Genomic DNA, 20,808 nt, shown 5'->3' on the forward strand with positions numbered 1-20,808 from the left:
GCTGCAGCTCACTTAAAATAGTTCTCTCGAGCATGAAGATTTGGAGGTGCAACTCCGGTGCTCGCAGATGTGACAGTTACAAGCAGACCATGGAGTAGCACTACTAAGGCTGCAAAACTGTGTATTTGCAAATGCCATATGCTTGCTTTTGTGTCCAAGGCACATGCCTTGAACATAATGTTCTGCATATACAGTTTGCAGTAGCACCTTGTGTGTTTATCACGGCTGACCGGCAAATTTATCAGTCATGCTAAAGGTACGTTGAAGTTTCCTGTGGTTGGAAAATGGACACAATACACAGGTAAGAGGAAATGTTCCATAAATTTAAAACTACATTTATTTTTGCCAACCTTCAGGTCTGTTACAACTTTTTTTTTAAAAAAGTATTACAACTTAGATATATTTCCCTGTTTTTCACTTTGCTCCTTGTTAAAATATAGCATTGCATAGTTCTTTTAAAATAGACTTTAGGGGAAAATACCCATGTTTACATAATTGAAGTAACTTGGCAGTAAAAGTAGAAAGGGGGGAAGGTGCATGAGTAGGAAGCAACTTTGAATCCTGCAAAATGCTGCTGAATCCCATTACAATGGACATGAATGGGATTCTTAATACCTTCAGGACAATAATCAGGGTATCCTGTTGCTGCTCTAGAAGCCAGCCAGCTCTTGAGCATAAAATGCTGACTTGAATCAGTTGCAGTAGAACATGTGTTGCTGAAGACTTGATGCACGCAAATTGATTAGCTGAAGACCAGAAAATGTCAGACAGCTATGATAAAACCAGATCAGAGAAACATTCTGGAGGGCACAGCGTCGAATACTCACTCCACCTTAAACCGCAAGCCCAGAATTCAAGTAAGTTGAAGCCATAAAGCAAGAAGCTGAGTGCTTTTAATAGATCTGTAATTGCACAGAAGTTGCTCCATCTTTCCACTTGTTAATGTGATCCGAGATGATTGTTCTACACAAGGGGCAGCTTTTCTCTCTGTTGAACCACAGAGCTATGCATTCTTCACAAAATATGTGCTGCAACAAAAAGAACCAATTTTTCATTAGAGCATAGAAAATGTGGTCTGAATATATGTTGCTTAGTTTAAATCTGTGCCTCTAATCAAACTGGTGAAGCGCCACCATTCTCTAAACTCCGTTTCAGCCCTCCTTTTCCCCACTGACCTGCCTGCCAAAGGATTCACTCAATTACAGAAGATTCTGGGGCTGCTGCCCCACCTGCCCAAAGTGCCCAGCCAAAAACAGGCCTACCTCTTTTCCATGACTGCAGTGCGAAAGGTGTGCAGTTAGGAAAACAAGTTATTTGTCAGGGAAGATTATATCCCTCCTTGCTCTAAAACTACTCAATGTGACTTAAAGATGGAATTAATACCTGACAATTGGAATATTTAAACAACAACGTTAAATTCTGAAGAGGATAAAAAGGCTGATTGTCAGAACTGGAATGGGAAGAGGAGGAAGAAATGACTAGGCACGTGAGCCATGTTTCTTTTCACTCTGGTGAAAAATCTTTTATTTTGCTTCATTTACACCCTACCTTTCTCCCCAGTTTTCTCCTACACTTCATCCTCACAACCACCCGGTGAGGTAGGTTAGATTGTGCATCTGTCCCAAGGAGGAGTAGAGATTCAAAAATGGATCCCCCCGTTGCTAGTCCAACACTTTAATCACTCTACCAGCAAGCGTAGCAGGTTAGAATTTCATCAGGTAGCAAAATTTACAGACCTAATAACTCCCAAAGGATACAGTACACTCCTGAAAGTGGCGTTCTCCCCCCTCACCATGACTCAGCCCATGAGAAGGAAACATCATCCTTGCAGTGACTGCCCAACTTGCCTTGCAGATCCAGGAACTGGCCAGAGCCTGGATGTGAGACTACCTGGGAGCTCTAGGTAAGCAGTCTTTATGTCCATGAGGTGGGATACGAATACAATTAAAACAGTAATACATTTGCACGAGTCTAACCTGTGAAGAAAGTGGGAGAGTAACCCTCATCACAGTTCCCTCTGTCTACTAGTCATGGTAAGCCCGAACTTCCTGTCTGTCCAATACAACCACAGTCTTGAGTGTGCAGCATGTTTAAAGCATCTCCAGTGCTAGAGATGAAAAACTGCAATAATATCTGCAGGGCTTATGAGCCTGCTCCCTTGAAATAATTCGTTCCTTTGCCAACTTCAACTGTTTAACATCAACGCCCTATGGATGGTTCCCCATATTGGAGTCCATTTCTGAACTGGCAGAAGATTACTGAGCATTACCTGGCAGATGAGAAGAATGGGCTTCTGGAACTCAGCTTGGCAGATAGAGCAAATGTCATCCGTGTCAGCACACTGCCTCTTGCTGGCAGCCACACCATAGCTCTGCAAAATGGCAAAAGGGAGACATTAAGGAGGATGCTATCAAAAATACTTCGTGGGAACTGGAGAAAGATGAACGGAAGTCCGTATTAGCACAACTTAGGTTAGACACATTTTGTTTTGGCCACTGCGAACTTGGAGAGGTGGAGGTGTGAGAGATTAACTGGCAGCAGCAATAGCAACAGCATTATTGCTACAAACAGCCCTGTGGGGTGGATGATATTAGCCTAGAACAAGCCTGACATTTGAACTTCTCCCACCTTCACCAGTACACTACACTAGCTCTCAAAGGACTGAGCCATTTTTCAATGGAGGGTGCAGGTTGCTCAGCGCTACTTCAAAGTGCTGAACAGCAGCAGATCCTGTCTCACTTTGCTGATTTCCCCACTACTATGAAGCCAAACATCAGTCTTGCTTTTTGCGAAGACTTCCCATTTTGGACAACCCATTCCTTTGCTCAGGAGGACTTAAAGCCCCATGTGTGCCTGAATATTGACTGTTACCTTTCCTTTCTGACCAATTCTTATTTGGGAAGTCTCAGGATGCAAGTTGCTCTCCCCTTTGTGCTCACACATTGGTAGTGTGCACCGCCACCCAGGTCTCCGTGTACTTGGGATACAGAATTAACTAAATGTGGCACAGCTAATCACAGGAGGTCTTAGTTGTTGTCGCTCAGAGCTCAGTCACTGGGCGCTATTCCCATGGTTGCAGTGTTGGATGTGGGAAGGGGTACAATGGAGTATTTAAGATTCTTTTCTTCTTAGTTCCCCAGAAGTCTTTAAACACAACACAGCAAGCCACACATGACTAGGGCTGTGCGCTTCGGTATTCACTTTGGGTAAAAATACCCGAAGCGGAGCTGATCCAGAAAGATTCTGGATATCCGAATCGATTCGGAAATCCCGAATCAAAGCTTTCTGAAACTTTCGGAAAGCTTTGGGGCTGAGTTTAAAAGGCCCAGCCGCTGCTTGCAAGCAGCGGTGGGGCCCTTTAAACATCATCCCACCCCCACCCCCACCTAACCTTGTTGGTGGCAGCCACCGCCACCGCCTGAACCTGTGGGGTGTTGGGGAAGGCTGGAGTTGCCTCCTCCAGCCCTTCCTGCCCCTCAAATGGCAGCGGTGCGCCGGCATCGCAGCAGCCATTTGAGGGGAAAGAAGGGCTGGAGGAGGCAGCTCCAGCCTTCCCCAACGCCCCGGAGGCTCAGGTGGTGGCGCGGCGGCAGCATGAGGCTGCGATGGCCTGGACTGACCAGGCCATCGCAGCAGCCTTGTGCCGCCACCATTGCCACAGCAGCAGCAGCATGAGGCTGCTGCAACGGCCTGGAGCCTCCAGGCCATCGCAGCCTTGTGCCGCTGCCACGGCGGCAGCAGCAGCGGCCCACAACACAGCTGACCCTCTCGCCAGGTAAGGTAAGTGGGTGGAGGGTGGAAGGGTTGCCCCGGGGGGTAGAGGGTAGGAGTGGGGGAGTTGCCCCCCTCGCTTCAGTATGCTCCGAATATTTACGGAGCATACCGAAGAGAGTAAAGTACCTTAATTCTGCTTCAGAATTAAGCTATTTCCGAAATTTTTCCCCGCTTTGGGTAAACCCGGAAACCCAAATCAACCCCCTCCTGCACACGCCTACACATGACCTGTAGGGCTTCCCAAACTCTTGCAAGCTAAGGAGGGAAGGAGTGCTACCTGGGTGGGGGCAGGCTTCAGATGGCAATCTTTGTTGAGCCACTGCAGACTCTCCCTCTTGGATCCCACAACCATACCTACATCAACTGCTCTCTGAAAATGCAGCTTTGAATAAAAGATTGTTTTCTAAAGCTGCAAATTCATGCTAAATGGATGATGGCAACTGTCCCCTTCTTCTGCCTTGGGTTCTAGAATCTGTTTTCTCATACTCACCGGCTGAGAATAAAACATCCTCAAAACTCGTCTGAAGTGTTTCAGGTGTGCAAAAAAGCTCAAAAGCTGAAAAGTAAAAAAAAAAAGGGGGGGGGACAATAACACTTATTTTAGGGTTTTGTTAGAAAAAATATTTTTGAATCTTGCCGTCTTTCCAATTAAAGGGGCAATTTATACTGATTTTTAAAGATTACAATGACTGGGTTCACATTGGTATTTTCTGGCACATTAGGGCTGATTTGAAGGGTTTGTGTTTTCGCTTTGTCCTTCAGCTCTCTCTAGAGCCTGTAGAGATCCCTTCATTAGACTAGAGTGCCTGGCACCGGGATAAAGATGCAGGTCAGTGGAGGAGTGCCTGCTTTGCAGGTTGGGTCTCTGGCGTCTTCAATGAAAAGGGTCTTGAGCAGCCAGTGCCAGGAAAGGAAACCACCTCTTCCCTTTTTCACTAATGGAAAAGCTGGTTGGATCCAAACCAGAGTCAAAGCCTGTTTGATAAATACGCGACTCAGTTTTTCCCAAGCTGCTTCAAGTTTTGGCTCTTGTTTTGCAGAGCTGCAAGAGTTGAAGTACCAGGGTGAGCAACATTTGGGCTGAATCCAGGAGAACACGAGAGACCATCTGAGAGCCTCCTCCGCCGTAAGGATGGCAGCAAAGGAGAAATGCTTCTCTGCAGCCACTGTGTCTGAATAGTCTCATTTGGTGACACTGTTTAGTATGAGAAGAGGCATGTCACATCTGGATGGAACTCCTGATGTTTACCCATGGCCACCCTGCTAGGCTCTTTGTAAATAAAATTGCTCACTTCAGCTCTGACTCCGTGTTACCAACAATAACAATGGATATTCCCAAGTTTCTGCTTGTCAGAGTCATCAAGATACTTTTTGATTATTTTATGATGTTTCTTGGGGAATTGTGGCGTACAGCCTGCTCCCCCTATATTCATGTTCTGCCCACGCTGCCTTTTACCAACAAGGCTGTTCAACTACCTGCAGACCATTGCTGGAGAAAACAGGCCTCATCTTAATCACATGTACCTTGGTGACATCCATTGCTGTAATGTGCTCCTTGAAGACCGTTTGGAAATTTCAACTGGCCCAAAGCACAGAACTGAAGGTCTTGAGGCTTGCAGTAAACGTAACGCAAAGCCAGTGCTAGCTACGCTGCTTCCTGTTTCTCTACTCTCCACCCCACTGCCCTCAATGGCCCAGGCTGACCTGATCTTATCAGATCTCAAAAGCTAAGCGGGGCTGGCCCTGGTTGGTACTTGACCGAAAGTCCACCAAGCAAGTCCAAGGTTGCTGTGCAGAGGCAGGTAATGACACCACCTTTGCTTACCTCTTGCCTTGAAAACTCCAAGAGGAGTTCCCATAAGTTGGCTGCGATGTGGTGGCATTTTCCTCCATCTGATGTGCTGCTATTGACCTTTGAACCCCTAAACTGTGTAGGCTCCTGAGTACCTGAAGGTCTACCCTTATCAACTTGCACAGGCGTTGGAATAATCAAATGGCACTGTCCTGCAGGGACCAGTAGGTGCCGAAGACAGGCCAGCCGGAACCTGCCAGAGGGCCTTTCAGCCACTGCCCCTGGCTTATGGAACTGTTTACCTCGCTGGTGGGTGCTGTCCCTCCAAGCCTTCCAAAGGCTTTCAGAAAATTTGACTTAGATTAAGGACAGTGCATGGCTCTGTTATCCCTGTAAATGTATCTGGTTTTCATGTGTTTCACTGATTTTATGGATTATTATGGGTTTTGTACCTTGAGCATATGCCTAGAATGAGACGACGGTTTACAAAAATACTTCAAAAGTATTGTTTTGTAGGCAGAAAAATTAAAATAATATGGAAGAAAATGCCACGAGGTCTGTTCGGTGTGCTGGTGCAGAAATTCAGCAGCAGACAATTTCACAAGTTCTCGCACAAAGGACGAGAGTTTACCTTTAGGATAAGATAGAGCAGAGCCAGCAAGATCCCAAGACTCCATCCGAAGGCGCTTTCCTGCTCCCTCAAGCCAACAAAATAGCGGAACCAGACAGGTATAGGGACAATTCTACGGTAAAACTGGCAGATCTCTTCCAACAGCATATACCAGTAACCCTACAGAAGGAAAAAAATTCTCCCGGTTATGTGCTGAATTTTCCAGATGCGAAATTCCTCAACTACATAAAACCAGCTCACTTTCTCGAGCAATCTACTCTTTGTGTATTCTGAGTTCTCTGCTGTGACTTCATTGACTCCAAACTACAATCCCTTCATATTGACTTCCTGCCTCTGAAAGTAGCAATGATTTTTATTGTTTAAGTAGGACTAATTTTATCCACAAAATAATGTGTGATAATAATACACTATTGAAACGTTCAACGTTTCCAATGCTGTTATATTTAACTTTATATCTAAATGTGCTGCTAGTCCTACTGTCTCTTTACAAATAATAAATTTGTCTTGTAGTTTCAGCTTTAATTTTTTTCCTACCTCTTAGATGATGAAAACTAACAGTGCCAAGCCGTTACACAAGCACCTTAAACAGCCTTAAAGCACTTCTAAAATTTCATAAACATAACAAAAACTACAATTTTAAAATGTTAACTAAGTTATAAATGATGTATTTAGAAGTTATAAATAATATATTTAGTGTCCAAGCAGCAAAATAAGTTTAGAATTGATAAGAAAGTATAGCAATTTTTCCCCAATCTTCCCCAAACTCAATTTTTCCCCAATTTTTTGGAAATTTTACATGTCTGGTCCCCAGGACTCATTTCAAGGGGGAACGCGCAGGAACGCAGTTCTGGCAGTTCCCCAAAGAGGTCACGTCAGGTGCCCCTGCCCACCTGACTCTCAGCCATTTTGGGCTCGTTTCAGCCTGGATTGGGGCCGAAACAGCCCGGATCGGGCCTCTGACGGGTGGTGGTTAACTCTCCCACTCAGCAACAGCCCGATCCTGACCATTTTGGGCCCCTTTTCAGCCATTTTCAGCCCCTTTTTGCCATTTTGGGCCCAATTTTGGCCCTGAATGGCCAGGATTGGGTCCAAAACAGCCAGGATAGGTGATGTCAGGGGGTGTGGCATATGCAAATCAGTTATGCTAATGACACACTTCTGGTGATGGCAAGGGGTGTGGCACATGTTCATGGGTTATGCTAATGAGTTATGCTAATGAGTTCTTTTTCTACGAAATGACCTCTGCTGGGCCCTGTTCAAGGAAGTGTCAATGCTAAGGTCTTCTCTTTCCCAGTGCACAAGCTCTGATGTGTTTTAGCATCCCCGCTTTCAAACACTCATGTTGGAACGCTGCAACTGGATGCTTACAGTTGGCATTAAAAGAGTCACTGCCTTACCTTGGCCTTAAAAGACATTATTAAAAAAGGCAACAAGAGAATGATGCATTTGAAGCTCATGAAGAGGAACTTCAGGCTGAAGTCTGTGATCCCCACGATCCAAAGCGCCTCCCAAAAGTTTGTGAAATCCACAGTTGGACTTAAAAGAATCAAGCTTGAAAGAAGAAAAACAAATTAAAGGGACAGTTTTCTTTGCTAAATATTAGAGAACCATTTCACTTAACGTACATTTTCATTTTAAGCAAGCTACAAATAAGCAAAAGTTGGTTTATTGCTCTCCATTGGTGAATACTGGGCAGAAAAGATCTTCTGGTATAACAACAACAACATTTGAGTATGCACTAAAACCCACTGATCTGTAAGGCCCTCTGCTTCAGAGTCTCTCTAAATAAGATATCTTACATGAGGATGCTCAAGTGGAGAGAGACATAATGTTAGCCAGGAAACATAGGTTTACACCTCTCTAAACGGAGGAGTCTCACCTCTCTACAAAGAGCTGGGAGATGGCTCCTTGGAGGGTTTGTCAATTTCCCTTTCCCCTTTCCCCTCCCTGAAGGCTATGTTAATTTCACCTCCCAGCAGGGAGGCCGAGATGAAATAAACAAACCCTCTGAGGAACAATCTCCCAGCTCTTTGTAGAAAGAGGTGAAAGTGAGGAAGCCTTCTGCTCTGTCTCCCACATTTCCTGGCTAACACTGCATCTCTCTTCACTTGAGCATCCTCATGTAAGATGTCTCGTGTATAAAGACTCTCAATGGAATCTTGCTTTCCATATATTTACTCATTTCTCATGATGTCTAACAGGATTGCTAGATGCTTGCCACGGTTCTCATAGCCCTCCTCCCAAAGGGGCTCTCTACAAGGATTGCCGTTGACATGAATACTTTTTACAGAACTCTCAGGTAAAGAGATACCTGTCAGCTAGCACATGAAGATCTAATCACTAAATGAGCTTCAAGGCTTCAATTCTTAAGAAATAAGTTTTGAGAAGAATGGTGGGTTGCTGTCAAAAATGGCAGACCTGTGTTGAGTACCCTCCTATGTGATGACTAGTTGAAACTGCCCACATAATGACATCATTATGATGTGCATTTCCTCATCATCACCTGCCAATGATGTGGACTTGGAGCAGGGGAACATATGTTGTAAAGATGACAGGACACCAAACTCTACAAATCGGAGGGATAGGAGGGGGGAAATGCAGACTTAACACAGGGCTGCCATTTTGAGCAGCAGCCCTGCAGCTCTTTCTCACGTGCAATTCTGCCCAGTGAAAATGGCTGACATGCTGTTTGCTAGGGATAAAATAAGAGACTATTGCAAAGACTTGGTAATACATGGGGGAGACAAGGGAAACCAAAACAAGGTTCTTGCAGTCAGAGCAATCTCTTTAAAAAAGCTTTGCTGCCTTCATCTGCAGAGTCTTCTTTGGTGGTCCCCTATACAAGTACTAACTCTGCTTAGCTTCCAAGAGCTGATGAGATCAGGCTATACCATGCCACCCTCCCTCCCTCCCCCCTCTGCAGCTCATAGCTGTTAATAAATCTATCATCCATGAATTTACTTTCTTTGTCTGCCCTGAATCCCCTGCCAACTTCATTCAGGTGAACTGGAGTTTGATCACTGTGACAGGGAGGGAGGACAAGTTCTCTCGGCTTATTTGATTGGAATGTACTAGCCTTTTTGCTGGTGAAAGAATTAGGAGAGGCCCCTTTTGACCACTGGAAAGGATATGCTGGAGATCACTGGGAGCACACACAGACAAAAGCTATGCCTGATGAGAACTGAGCAGTAAAACTGGTAGGCTCCGACCCACTTTTTCCACACACGGCATAAATTTGTAACCCTCCCACGTCACTGTTTAGTGGAGTCTTTCTCTCTTTATAACCATCCAAAAACTAAAACATTTTCTTTGTTTTGAAACGATACACATACAAGGAAAATAATTATGAGCAACTCACACTGTAGATAAACCATCATGAATTAATTACCTGTAATGAAGTGATTGGTTGTAGAAGGTATAATACAGAAGGACAGATGATCCTGTTAGGAACAAGAGTAACCAAGCAGAGTGCAGCCTGGAACACCTTTCCTGAAAGGTAAGAGATTTAAAATGCATTAGTTGACAATTTGAGTTACAAAGATGAGACCCTAATATCACTGCTCTGCTGCTGATTCTTCAAAACCGATTCACGTAAAACTCAGCAGTCTAAAGGCTACAGGAAACTTCACATAATTATCAATGCTCAGAAGTAGTTTTTAAAAAAATTATTTGGCTATCTGCTATAAAAGAGTAAGATTTGGATTGAATTTAAAAAGTTACAAAAATCAATGAAGGGATTGCCTCTCCCTGCACAATCCTCCTGGGGCACCTTTGTTTTTACTAGCAAGGGCCTCTTGTCGGTAACCCCTTTGTCTAAGGCACGTTATGGGCTTTCTCAGTGGCTGTCCGCTGCATGTTGAACAGCCTTCCAGAAGAGGTCAGGGGTGCTTCTCTCCCTCCTGGCCATAAGATAAGGTTATTCTGGAGAACTTTGAGGGTAGTGAAAGCCTGGGCAAATGGGGAAACACCCTGCTGGTGGGGTGGGGGGGGCATAATTAATTTTTATTTCTGTTGTTCTAACGTTTTATCATTTTTTAAATACTGTTACATACCTTAAAGCCCAAAATGCTTGGGAGAAAGGCAGGTGAATAAATATGTTACCTCCCCTCAAACAGTTTGACTACGGTCTTTTTTAAAACCTAGTGGGTAGCTTGTCCTCTGAAGCACCTGATGGTCCATGCAACTATCTTAGAAAACTATAATACAGAGAGAAGTCCTATACTTTAATAACCCATCTCTGTCCTAGATTTTGTAAATGATCTGTAAATACGCTTAATGCTATGTAAATATTTTCCCTGAACCTGTCTATAACTATAAAACTAACTCTGTTGTTTAGTCCCAACGTTATTATGTAGCCGACCACTCCGGGCCCCAATACAACCATCTGAAGAAAAGAGAACATTCATCCCATCTTGATCTAAATTACAAACGAAACTTAACATTTATGCTTCACTCGTTGGTATGGAAAACAATCTCTTCCATTCCAATGTCCTCAAATCTCTGTAATGTTTATTAATTAAAATATTTATATCCTGTCGTATCTCCTTAAGCTTCAAGGCAGCTAACAAAGCAACAGGATCACAAAACAACAACAACAGGGGAATCCATTAATAAGATAAAAACAACACACCGGTTAAAGGAACCAGCTTCCCATATCCATTTTATGGGGCATTTGTGTACATAATTTAGATGCTTTTCATAAGGTTCTGGCTCTTAAAGCAATCAAGACAATGGCAATAAAATTAAAATTTAATAGTAGCAAAATAAAGTCGTAAGTAACATATAAATGACAGGAAGGAAAAGATGAAATCAGCTACTTGTTTAACTAAAAGCCTTAAAAAGTCTTAATCAAACAGGGAAAAAAGTCTTAACAAGGTTCAGCCATATTGAAGATAGCCATGACTTCTCAAAAAGGGTGCTGGGGAGCTGGAAACTGATTAAGGGAGCTGGAAAACCTTCCCTACAAGAAAAAGCTAGGAAAAGGGATCACCAGCGTACTGGCGGCCACAGAGTAGCTTGTGCATTCTCCAGCACGCCCAGGCAAAGAACACAGAAAGATCCAACTTATCCCTTAAGATTTTTCTTTGTGATATTTAGCTGATGGCTCGATTTCTGATGCTCCGCCTAGTCCATATTCTGTTTATACAGAACAAATAATTCTGGTGAGTTGCCATGGTGGGTGGGAGAGATGAATTCTGGATATTTTTCATTATTCAACAATAGTTCTCATTGAAGAACAGGTTAGCGACCACTGAACTACAGAGTTCATAGCTATTCAGTTCAGAGAAGAGGCAATTAAGAGGGGTAGTAATGTTAATTAAGCACAGTGCGGAGATAGTGCCCGTCTTTTCTCCTTTCTGGGGCTTAAAGCAACCAGGGCGCAAGAGAGTGGATTTTCAAATGGAGAAATGGCGTAAGGGGAATAATTACCACCAAGCACCTCCCGCATCATGTGCAGTTTGGCTTTCAACTGACAGAACACCAAGAGTTTTTTGGCCAGAAGCATAACTCGAAGGTGTTACTAGTACAAAAATGTAAAATGTACTCTTTGTAATCATTCCAAGGTGGCTGGCACAAGTCTCTCCCCCGCCCCTGCAATTTTGTGAGAAAAATCTAAAACTTGGCATGCAAATTCTAGGTAAATATGAGTTTTAAATAACTTGAGTTTGCCTGCATTTAATTTCAGACATTTGCAAAATGCTGATCTGGGGAGCCTCCAGTCTGCATTTCAAATTTGCCATGGGGGGGGGGGGTGCATTCAAACTGGGGCCTTCCCTTTCTGTTCAAGAATTTATCAATTTCATCAAAACTTTAAAAAAATTACCACCTCTTGGGAGAGGTCAATACTTACTCGTAGGAAAACCTGATTTACAATGCTTTTGTTTGCATACATAAAAGTTGTTAGCATCCCAATTCCCAGAGAAATGCCTATTAGGAAAAAAGGGTCGATTACAAAGCAAAAGAGAAAAAGAAAGAAAAAACATGCATCAAACAGAATTCTTTAAAAATGTGGCAAAATAAAAATTAAATGTGCATTGCATGCAATAATACTCGTAAGGTGTATTGTAATTATTCAGATGGCAAAACAAAAATGACAAGCCAGTATATGAATGTGCGAAACTAGTGTGCTGCATGATCATGACTGCATTCTATGAGAATTCCAATTTACATTTAAATAATGAAGTGCATGTTTCTAGACCTCACTGTTCGAGAAAGAGGTAAACATGTGAAAGCAGTATCTGCTGAAGGCTGAGATTTGAGGGATTCTAAGGCTGCAATCCTAAGCATACATTCCTTGGGAGTAAGCTCCCCTGAATCAAATTGGACTTACTTCTGAGTAGACCTGCTTAGGATTGCCCCTTAGAATTCCATTGACTGGTCCTATGTTGCTTGCATCATACATGGCGCTACCTCCCTGGGGAATCTGGTCTTTCTTGCCCTGCCCATCTACAGCCCACCAATATTACATCTCTCTTTCCTGTTGTGCTATTGTGCAATTAAGACAGGATGGATGACAAAGCCTTAAACGAGTGATTTCCATATTGGCTGAGGTTCCGGAGAATTTGTGTCTAACAGAGGATGCTGAAATTATCAGATAAAATAAACCACCTTTGCATTGGTCTTTAATCCATACAATGTGGCAGTGCTACTTTCCCCATTTTATTAATCAAGCTTATATATAGTTGCACAAGGCTTATACCCACTTGCCTTAAAACCTGTGAATAAAAATTGCCTCCAGGTGATCAACCAGGACAAACTGTAAACAGGAAGGAAGTTGGCTTCCTTCTCTCTCTTTCACATTCAGTATCCCCAATGACTATTGTTAATGCAGTGAAAGCCAAACTAGTAATTCCTGTGGGCCAATAACTTCTGCAGACTCGTAAAGCTGATTTGTACTTTTGAATTGTTTTATCTCTTAGCATTTTTAGGTACAGAGCAAAATAATTCATTATGCCTACTGTGAATTTGCTTTTCAGGCTGCAGGGCTTTTGCCTGCTGCAAATGAACAGTCCTTTATTACACCAACAAAGGGAGAAGTCAAGTAAAACATGTGGTAGCATTTCCTCAGTGGAGAAATTTAAATGAAAACATAGTTAAAAGAAAATAAATTTGATTTACTTAGGAGAAGGTAACTGAGAATAAACAATGGGGTATTTTTGCAAATGCCACCAGTTTTCAAAATCTCAGAAGCACTGGTTCTGTTCTGTACTCAGTTCTGGATATCACAGCTCAAAAAGGACAGCAGCAGGGCTTTTTTTCAGGGGAAACGCGGGGGAACGGAGTTCCGGAACCTCTTGAAAATGGTCACATGGCTGGTGGCCCCGCCCCCTGATCTCCAGACTCAGGGGAGTTGAGATTGCCCTCCACACTGCTCCAGTGGCGCGGAGGGCAATCTCAACTCCCCTCTGTCTGGAGATCAGGGGGCGGGGCCACCAGCCATGTGACCATTTTCTCTGAGGGCAACCCACTGAGTTCCACCACCTCTTTTCCCAGAAAAAAAGCCCTGGACAGCAGAATATATAAACCGTTCAGAGAGGAATTATAAGGATGAAGAAACTTGTTGGTTTAGAGCTGGGGGAAATGATATGTTATTGAACTTCAATTTCAAACTACGTTTGAAAAGGAGAGGGGAAATATTTTGTTCTTCCCACCAAAGACAGGAAACGTGTTTACACAGTTCCAAGAGTATGTGGGATACTGGAATCAAAATTAAAACTTCTGGAAAATTTCAGCTTTTTTAAAAAAAAAGTAAATTTCTGGCCCTCATGATTGCAAAGGCAAATCTGGAAGTAGGTGAGCAATGCCTACGGAAATCTCCGGAGCCTGAGGGTGGCTCAGTAAGATTCCCAGTGGCTAGGAGATGGTGCTGCAGTTAGTTTGCACAACCCTTCCAACTCCCAAAATGAAGGAACCCCCAAACAGTTTTGTCTTAAATGCAAAATATATGATGCTCAATGTGCATAATTTATACAGAGCCTAGAAGTTGCTTCCCCACCACCACTTATTCCCTGGCCTTGGGCCACAGAATTGAATAGGTTTGACCTGTTGCTTCCCTTTCAACCTTTATTCTAAAAGAGGGCTGTTTTCTGAAGCGCCATGGTTTCTTGCACTGTACCAATGACATGTTGTAAGAGGAGGTTGACAGACAGGATCAAGATGTACGGGAGACTCTTGTGTAGCCACTGGAGGAGATATCTGAGCTCCGAGAGAGAACTTGTGCTTTGCTCCTCTGAATCCGTGTTGCCGTCTTCAGGCCCCCTCACGTCACCATGAGAGTGAGCATGGGAGCGACTATGGGGTCCAGAATGTGGATGCTGCCTGGATCCAGAATCTTCTCCAACCTCCACCACAGCAGTGTTTAACTGGATGTGAACATCCCCTCCCCGCTGGCATAATCCTTCTCCTGGCAACCTTGCTGCGTGTGCACCCTGGGGGGCATCGCTATTTCCTGGGGCACTGTGGCGATTATTAGAGTGGGCTTGCATGGTGGTTGGCGGATTGTGGTATGTTCCAAATGCCTGGCTTTTGGCGTGATGCTTCCTAAAAGAAAAAGGAGACAATTTTAAAAGGCACAGCTCTGTGGTCAGGGTGTGAGGTCTCTGCTCTAATATTCTGTGAGCATAACATAGGCTGGTGTGCTTCCTGACATCCCCGAGCTCTTCTTAGATACTGGGGATGTGCAATTGCTGGTCCTCTCCGGAAGACAGGCATAAGGGTGCTCCTTACATCAAAACCCTCCTGTTATAATCTCTGAACCATCTGGAAACCAAATTCTGGACACTGAACAAGTTAAATAACATGTAGTGGGTTGGATCCAGTGCAAAATTTCCACTTGTGCTAGAGCTTTTGCACAAGCAGAAACACAAGACGAAGACGGTGCTAGTCTCTTGCACTGTCAAACTTACTGCATCCCCCCTTGAATTTCCACTTGCACAAGATGTGCAGCCAATTTCTGAACACTATAGTGTGTGTGCGTGTGTGTGTGTTGTAACAAATATTGAACAAGTTTCCACTTGCCCATCGCAGACTCTAAGCTCATATCCTGTAATTTATTCAAGTTTAAATGGGGGCCCTTTTATTAACAGAAATCCCTGGGCAAACAGTGTCTGCTAAAGGGGAGAAGGGTTTCTGGGCCCAGGTGCACTCTTTTGGGGGAGGTGAGTACTGACACACCTAAAGGAACAGACATTAAGGGAGGAGGCAAATGATATTCTGCCATTATTCCCTGCCCACCCAATGGGGAAAACCTGAAATCTCTCCAGCACAAGTTAGCAAAGTGGAGAGAAGTTCAATCAGTGCCAATAAGGAGAAAGAAAAAAAACCCTTCTATCAGTTGTCACTCAGTCTCTCCCTATGAGGCCCCATCCCTCACCTGCCTGCAGAAGGAAAAGGACAGAGCCCCTTTTAGTTTCCACATCACCCAGAAACAAAGTTGCGTATTGCTGCTGTTAATATTGTCAGATCTTAACAGTGTGACTTGGATTGTTTAAAAGTTTGGTTTATTTTACTTCATTTATACCTTGCCTTTTTCCCAATGGGGACATTGTTCTCTCCTCCATTTTATCTTCACAACAGCCCTGTGAGGTAGGTTAGACAGTGTACGCACGACTTGTCTAAAGTCATTCAGCAAGTAAATATCCACGGTGGCATGGGGATTCACGCCTGGGATTCACAGAATCTGACCTTCTATTTACCACATCATACTGGGTCAACTCCTTTTTTTAAAAAAAAACTGAGATTATAAAATATAAATATTGTAACTAAACAATTTTGCATACAGCTGTCTACTGCTAGGAGAGAAGAATCTTAATTTGCCCCCAAGCTCACATTACTAGTTTCAGTAGAAAAGAGCAAGAGTCCAGTAGCACCTATAAGACTAACAAAATTTGTGATAAGGTAATGAGCTTTCGTAAATCACAGCTCACTTCTTCAGATGCTGTGATTCACAAAAGCTCATCCCCTACCACAAATTTTGTCAGTCTTAAAGATGCTACTGGGATATCTGAAGAAGTGAGCGGTGACTCATGAAAGCTCATACCCCAACACAAATGTTGTTAGTCTTACAGGTGCTACGGTGATATCCAAAGAACTGAGCTGTCTCTCATGAAAGAAAGTTCATCCCCTACCACAAATTCTGTCAATCTTATAGGTGCTACTGTGATATTTGAAGAAGCGAGCTGTCTCTCACAAAAGTTCATACCCCAACACAAATTTTGTGAGTCTTACTGTGATATCCAAAGAACTGAGCTGTGTCTCATGAAAGCTCATCCCCTACCACAAATTTTGTCAGTCTTACAGGTGCTATGGTGATATCTGAAGAAGTGAGCTGTGACTCACAAAAGTTCATCCCCTACCACAAATGTTGTCAGTCTTCTAGGTGCCCCCGGCCTCTTGCTCTTTTCTACTGCCACAGAGAGACTAACACGGCTACCCATCTTGACCTATTACTGGCTTCAGCTTCTGATAACCATGTACGGAGGATCACACCTTTATCCTCTTTAAAGGAATGGAGGCCTGCCCTGTTCATCCTCGGCAACCCGCCGGGAGCCCCAGGAGGGCCTTCGCGCTGAATGTCAGTCCCGGGATCCTCGAAGGAGCCCTCCGCGACCACAGCCCCGGGGTCTTTCTGCAGCCGAGACTGCCACGGCTAGTGCTCGGGAGGAGGGTGGCGGCAGGGCAGCCTGGGCCCCGGCACCTCTTCTCCTGGTGGAAAGGAGGCAGAACGAAGGCAGCCGCCGCCGCTCCTCGTCCTGCCGTCATCTTTGGCTCAACCTCTGCGGAAGGCCCTACAGCAGGCAAGCGGTGCCTCTGAGCGGGCACAGAGTGCCTTCGCGCCCTCCCTGGCCTACCCCACGCCGAGCCCTGTGAGAAATGGAAGCGCTCCGGAGGAGGAGGGAAGCGGACGGCGGGGCCCGGCGCCCCTGACGCGCCCTGGCCGGGGCCTCCTCGTTGCGGCCTTTTCGAGCGGCCGAGCCGCTCCCCTCAGCCACCCCGACCCCCGCCACCCACCTCTCATAGCGCGGCCGCGGTTTCATGGCCGGCCGCGGCTTCCCTGCACTTCCATCCCCGGCAGCGGGTAGACAAACAGGCTCCGAAAGAGGCCGAGCAGGCCGCCCAGCGCCAACTGGCGGCCTCGGGGAGGAAGAGGTGTGGCGAGGCCGAGGGAGGCGGAGGCGAGGCGGCTTGGAGCGCCATGGCAACGCGAGGCGCCTCGGGCCTGCTCTGAGGGGAAAGGGCGGCTCTTCCACCGAACTCTGCTTTTTTTTAAATTAGTATCGTCGCTTTACTTTTTTATTTTATTTTTGTTGCTTACATTTGTTCGTTTGTCTAATATAACGTTTTCTTTGGCTAACTACAGGAGCGTTATTGCTTTAACTTTGTTGGCATAGGTTTTTAAATGGGATTGGTAACGTGCTATTGTTTTATTTTAATTATTGGGGATTGTTACTTTATGGTCTTTTTTATAGTGTGGGTTAAATGTTATTTTAATATGAATAAGTTAAATGATTAACGTTTTAGTTTAAATTGGGTTAACGTGTTTTCATGTGTGGTATTTTATTATAATAGTAAAAAGTCCAGTAGCACCTTTAAGACGAACCAACTTTATTGTAGCATAAGCTTTCGAGAACCACAGCTCTCTTCGTCTGACAATGCATCTGACGAAGAAAGCTGTGGTTCTTGAAAGCTTATGCTACAATAAAGTTGGTTCATCTTAAAGGTGCTACTGGACACTTTACTATTTTGCAACTACAGACTAACACAGCTAACTCCTCTGGATCTGTTTTATTATAATACAGCTGAAAAGAGCAAGACTCCAGTAGCACCTATAAGACTAACAAAATTTGTGGTAGGGTAGGAGCTTTCATGAGTCACAGCTCACTACTGGACCCTTGCTGTCTTTGCTACGGACAGACTAACACAGCTACTCATCTTGATCTATAATACAGTTGGTGGTGGAGAGTGCCCTCAAGTCAGAGTTGACTTATGGCAACCCCGGTGGGATTTTCATGGCAAGAAACTAACAGGTGGTTTGCCATTGCCTGCCTATGCAACTGTGGTCTTCATTGGAGGTCTCCTATCCAATTACTAACCAAGGCCGACCCTGCTTAGCTTCTGAGATCTGATGAGATCAGGCTCACCTGGGCTATCCAGGTCACAGCATAATACAGCTAATAGTGTGTTATTGTATTATTAATATTTTGTTAATGTTTACTATTTCTGTTACATTTTAAAAAATTTGTCACAGGTCTGATTCTTCCATAAAATTGCATTGATGGCCTCAAGTCAAACCTATTTCTGCCATAGGATACTTCAATAGGATAGAGTGCTTGTGGTTGTATCATTTAGTGCCAGGGGTTGGGTTTGCAGTAACCTGAAGGTCTGTCCCTTCATCTCTGTGGGATCTTTTCTTATAGGTGTCCCATAGCAAAGATGTTTTCATGAGAAACTTGAGAAGGGATTGCTGTCTCCATCTTTTTAAAAACATTGCACAAAATGGAAAAACAAGCTGGAGAAAAAAATGAATTCCCACGAACAGGATTCCATAACAACGATCAGGCTTTTGGTGCTTCTTGGTTAAATTCCTGCTTACAGGAGACGTTATTACCTGGAAAGCCATGGCATAAGGTAATGAAGCAAGGTCTAGTTGTAAAGTATGAAATTTCCTCTTTTTCTATTCCATGTTCTAACTCAGATGTAGGCAACTTTTTCAACACAAAATCTCCCCACCCCAAAAGATCACTACTTACCTGATGGTGGTGTGCTGACAGACAAGGGTGGGGGGAGATTGTACGTGGCCAGACACTCTTGTAGCAAACAAAGCCCCAGTAGCACTGCAACATTTTGAGGATTCACCTTGGACTCAATTGGTGGCTGTGCTGTCTGGGAGCCAATGGTGGGATTAAACTATGCCTGTTGCCTTTTCCTACCCTGCTGTCCCCAGCAGTGCTGCCAGTGTTTTGGTTGCTTGGGCAGAGATCTGGCCTTGGGTACCAAGCAAAGTGGTCTGGTATGCTGCTGTGGGCATGCATAGTAGGAGTTGCCTTACTCCTGCTCTAACCTCTACTCCACCTCTTCTCCAGGATCCTAATAATAATGTTGTTAGGCATATATACTGTTATCTTGGAATGTTCAGAACATCTCAGAGACACCTCTTGGATATGCTCTACTAGATCGGACCCGCATTCTGTCTAGTCTAGCATCCTGTTGCTCATAGTGGCTAACCGATTGTCACAATCTGCTCTGGTTTTGGTATCATCTCCAAACTTGCTCACCCCTTAAGTATCTTTGAGAGCCCTGCTCTGCACTTTTTCCAGCTCTGCAATTTTTTTGAGGTTCAGTGACCAGAACTGTACACAATATAATAACAATGTACTTATATACAGCTCTTCTAGACAGATTAGTGCTCTGCTCAGACAGGTGAACAAAGTCAGTGTTATTATTACATCTGGGAGCTGGGGCTGAGAGCATTGGCTTACCCAAAGCCACCTGCTGAGCTCATAGTAGTAACGGGATTCAAACCAGCAAAGTGCTGATTCACAGCCCAACCACTTAACCACATTCCAATATTCCAAATATGGCTGCATTATACAAGGGTTCTATGATATTGACTGTTTAATTTTCATTCCTTTCGCTAATGCTCCTAAGCATGGGGTTTGCTTTATTCCCCATCACTACTGCGCACCAAGTGAACACTTTAGCGAGGCTTTCTCCAGAATCCTGAGATCTCTTTCCTTCTTGGGTACTGCCAGTTCAGACCTTATCAGCATATATTTACAGTCAGGATTTTTTATTCCAGCGTGCTTCATCTTTTAGTTACATACACTAAACTTCACTTGCCCTGTTTTTGCCTACTCACCAAATTTGAAGAGATCCACTTGGAGTTTGTCACAACCTGCTCTGGTTTTGGTATCATCTCCAAACTTGCTCACCCCTAATTCCAGACCATTTATAAACTAACAACACCAGTAACTAGTACTGACTGATCCTTGTGGGACCCAGCTGCTTGCTTCTTTTGTGTATGAGGTTTCCTTCTACTTGCTTCATCCTGTTTAACCAGTTTTGAATCCAGTCATCCCATGACTGTTAAGTTTATTCTGAAAGTCTTTGGTGATGGACCTGGTCAAAAGTTTTTGGAAGCATGAATATAAAACATCTGCCGGATCACTTGTATCCTTCTGCTTGTTAATCCAAAGAACTGCAAAAGTTTAGTGGGTCAGGATTTCCGCTTACATCCCATCTCAAGGACTGATGGCAAATAACAATATATTAATCGTCAAGTTAACATTGGTTAAGCTCCATCTTGCCATACCTGACCCTATTCCTGCCCACCAAATGCCAATTTCCATTAAATGTCCAGCTGTTGGGAATTGGCCTTTGCTGCTCCATCTCCCCCGTCGAACTGGGTATGAGTTGGGACTGTCTGCAGAAGTGGTTTCCAGGAACCTCCCAGTCTTCTCACAGGCCGTGCTTGCAAAAAGTCCTTACAGCATAGTGCATCTGACCCCATGAGCCATATGCAACCTGTGCTCAGACTGTGTCCCTGGAGGGCAGAGAAGAGCCTCAGGCAGGGGCCATTCCTGTCACCCAAGACATGATAGGGGCTCTTCTG

At 44.3% G+C, this 20,808-nt stretch overlaps 1 protein-coding gene across 2 annotated transcripts; it reads right to left on the minus strand.

The window, feature by feature from the left end:
- Positions 1-319: 319 nt before the first annotated feature.
- RNFT1 (ring finger protein, transmembrane 1) lies at positions 320-17,330 on the minus strand. 2 transcript variants are annotated; one of them, XM_055001851.1, is made up of 9 exons: positions 17,208-17,330; positions 14,314-14,738; positions 12,049-12,125; positions 9,586-9,686; positions 7,595-7,748; positions 6,198-6,356; positions 4,265-4,330; positions 2,270-2,371; positions 320-1,028 (listed from the first exon to the last, which is right to left on the minus strand). In XM_055001851.1, the coding sequence occupies exons 1-9, from the start codon at positions 17,231-17,233 to the stop codon at positions 894-896; spliced, it is 1,245 nt and encodes a 414-aa protein (XP_054857826.1). In that variant the 5' UTR covers positions 17,234-17,330; the 3' UTR covers positions 320-893. The 2 variants fall into 2 exon arrangements, with proteins under 2 accessions (XP_054857826.1, XP_054857828.1); XM_055001853.1 differs by lacking the exon at positions 320-1,028 and adding an exon at positions 1,035-1,976.
- Positions 17,331-20,808: the final 3,478 nt, after the last annotated feature.

Source organism: Eublepharis macularius, chromosome 17 (assembly GCF_028583425.1).
Source record: "Eublepharis macularius isolate TG4126 chromosome 17, MPM_Emac_v1.0, whole genome shotgun sequence".
Classification (NCBI taxonomy): domain Eukaryota; kingdom Metazoa; phylum Chordata; class Lepidosauria; order Squamata; family Eublepharidae; genus Eublepharis; species Eublepharis macularius.